At 43.9% G+C, this 2,210-nt stretch overlaps 1 protein-coding gene across 1 annotated transcript in view; it reads left to right on the forward strand.

Moving 5' to 3' along the window:
• PHALS_06824 (uncharacterized protein) overlaps positions 1-47 on the forward strand; it is a gene marked incomplete at both ends in the record, with an annotated part of 1,449 nt that extends 1,402 nt beyond the window's left edge. Inside the window, one exon of the mRNA XM_024720178.1 lies at positions 1-47. This exon is cut by the window's left edge and continues 1,402 nt beyond it. Within this exon, the coding sequence (XP_024585403.1) occupies positions 1-47 (47 nt within the window).
• Positions 48-2,210: the final 2,163 nt, after the last annotated feature.

Below are 2,210 nucleotides of genomic sequence, written 5' to 3' on the forward strand. Positions count from 1 at the left end.
TAATATTATTAGGGGAGAGTGTAACGGCGTTATACGTACCCTGGTAACAGGGGTGTGTGTCACACCAGAAAGACATAGTGTGACCACACCCAAACATGAATACGGTACGGGCTGGATAGCCAGTAGCTATACATGTATTTAGATTTTACTATAGATATTTAGGAGAATCTATGTATTAGAAATTAGGCGGCTTTGCAGCAGATAAAATAAATAAAGTCAGTTTTGAATCTAAACCGAAGAGTTAATTAGCCATGGGTTAAGGCTATAATTACTCTTAGGGTAAGTGGATTGCGGTCTGCTAAACTCTTGTACTTTTTCTGAGTATAGAGCGAGAAGTCGGTGACCTAACTTACGCTTCCTCAAAGCGCAAAGCTACGGCAGCCCCGCTGCATTTGTGGCGAGTTATAAACCCATCCCAGGAGCGCCCCTGGCACGAGTATGATGGTGCGACAGGTTTAGTGCGAAAAATTGGGCTGACCGGTATATTTAGCAGCGATATTGATATGGTGCCTTAAATAAGGCTTGGAAGGCAGAATCGACATTGGCATTCGACCGGGCGGGGAAGTCGTTATTGTGGTCTCCATTGTGTGGGATTGCTGGCAGAAATTTGAGATGATATGCTGCAGTTTCCTGAGTTTAATTCCAACCCAACAGTGTGGTACAGCTGTACGGTGTCCGCAGAAATTGGGATGTTTAAGGGCGATCGTGTGTCGCAGTTTCGTAGCAACAGGAAAATGTAATTCGCAAGTGGGAGGGCCAGGAAATGAAGCCACTTCGACCTAAACATCCCGCTATCTATGCTGCTGAGTCATCACTACCGTTTGGCGCGCTCATCTTGCGGAGTGATGAAGCTCCGGCAAAACTATTTATTTATTGTTAATGGAGTAAACAAAGCAGCTAAGAGCAATTAATCCAGGCTCTCATTGGGGTTAGAATATATCTTTAGGGGATGTGTATCGGAGTAAATATTTTATAAGTATGCACATATACTTTACACTACTGTGTAACTGCGCAAAGTACAACATTGCTTCATTGCCAAATTCACATTGCACATTCTTGTGGCTGTCACAATTTTTAATGTTACGAAGTATCAGAATATATGAAGGTGATGAGGCTTCGTCAAGGGAGGCTCGTAATACATGTAATCTTCTGGCCGCAAGGCATGGAAAACTGGTCGTTCGATCTATTAGATGCGGAAAAATGTATATATACAATATCTGTTTAAACTAAATGCTAGATATGCTTCACTATTAGAGTAGCAGAGTGGTTTTCGGTATAGCTCCCTGTACACCAAACAATCCCAACCACTGTACGCTTGTGAATGAGAAGTCTTTGAGTTGGAAATTTCACTGCGCAAAGTGTACGCCAAACTTGTCGCACTTGCTACTACTTGCATTCAATCTCACGACCGGGTTGTGATGGGGCTGTGTCCTCTTTTAGGGTGGAGCACGAGGTGTTTAAAGAAACAACTCGATGTCTTTTAAAATTCTTCGCCTATTGTAAGTCCCGACGGGCTCAGGGGCTAATGGCTCATGAGCAAATTCTCATAGTCGCACACCTGGAGGAATCCATCAGCTGTAATTTTATACAGCTGAGACACCTCAAATAGTGTTCCAACCAGAGAGCTAATGTTAAACTTTGTGAAGTGGCTGATGATGAGCGTTTGGCTTTGTAAAAGTCATGATATACATAGTTTTTCCCTTTAGGTAAGGGAAGTTGACATTGCCGTGAATTCGGCCATTTTTGAAGCAGAGCGATAGCTGATAACCCGTGTGGCCGCTCGCGAGAATGATTTCTTCTGTGCAGAATCTTGTAAATAATGTGTTCACAGCATTAAAAGGCTTGACGCGACATATATCACGGGTGTTTGGGCTGCCAAAATAGTTGTATCAAATTAGGTCGAAGTTTTCGTACACACGTCAAGGGAAGTAACAATTGGTGGACCATGATCAAATTTTAAGATTCGTTTTCGTTGCAATGGCATCACTCCCTATCCCAACGGCGACAAGGGAGCAAATTTTGTAGTAGCGGTGTATGCAATAAATGTGTGCGGTTCTTATCAAGACCTTTGGCGTCCACCCTCCTCTTTGCAAAACGTGGAGTACACCAAACTGAATGCTGAGTTCAGCTGCCGTGTCGTGTGCATCGGATCGAGTTTTGGGGCTCAAAGCCCCACGAGCAGCCAGAGGCGGTTGACCTCAGCCGTACGA

The sequence above is a fragment of the Plasmopara halstedii genome (assembly GCF_900000015.1).
Source record: "Plasmopara halstedii genome assembly, contig: Scaffold_3060, whole genome shotgun sequence".
NCBI classification, from domain to species: Eukaryota; Oomycota; class Peronosporomycetes; order Peronosporales; family Peronosporaceae; genus Plasmopara; species Plasmopara halstedii.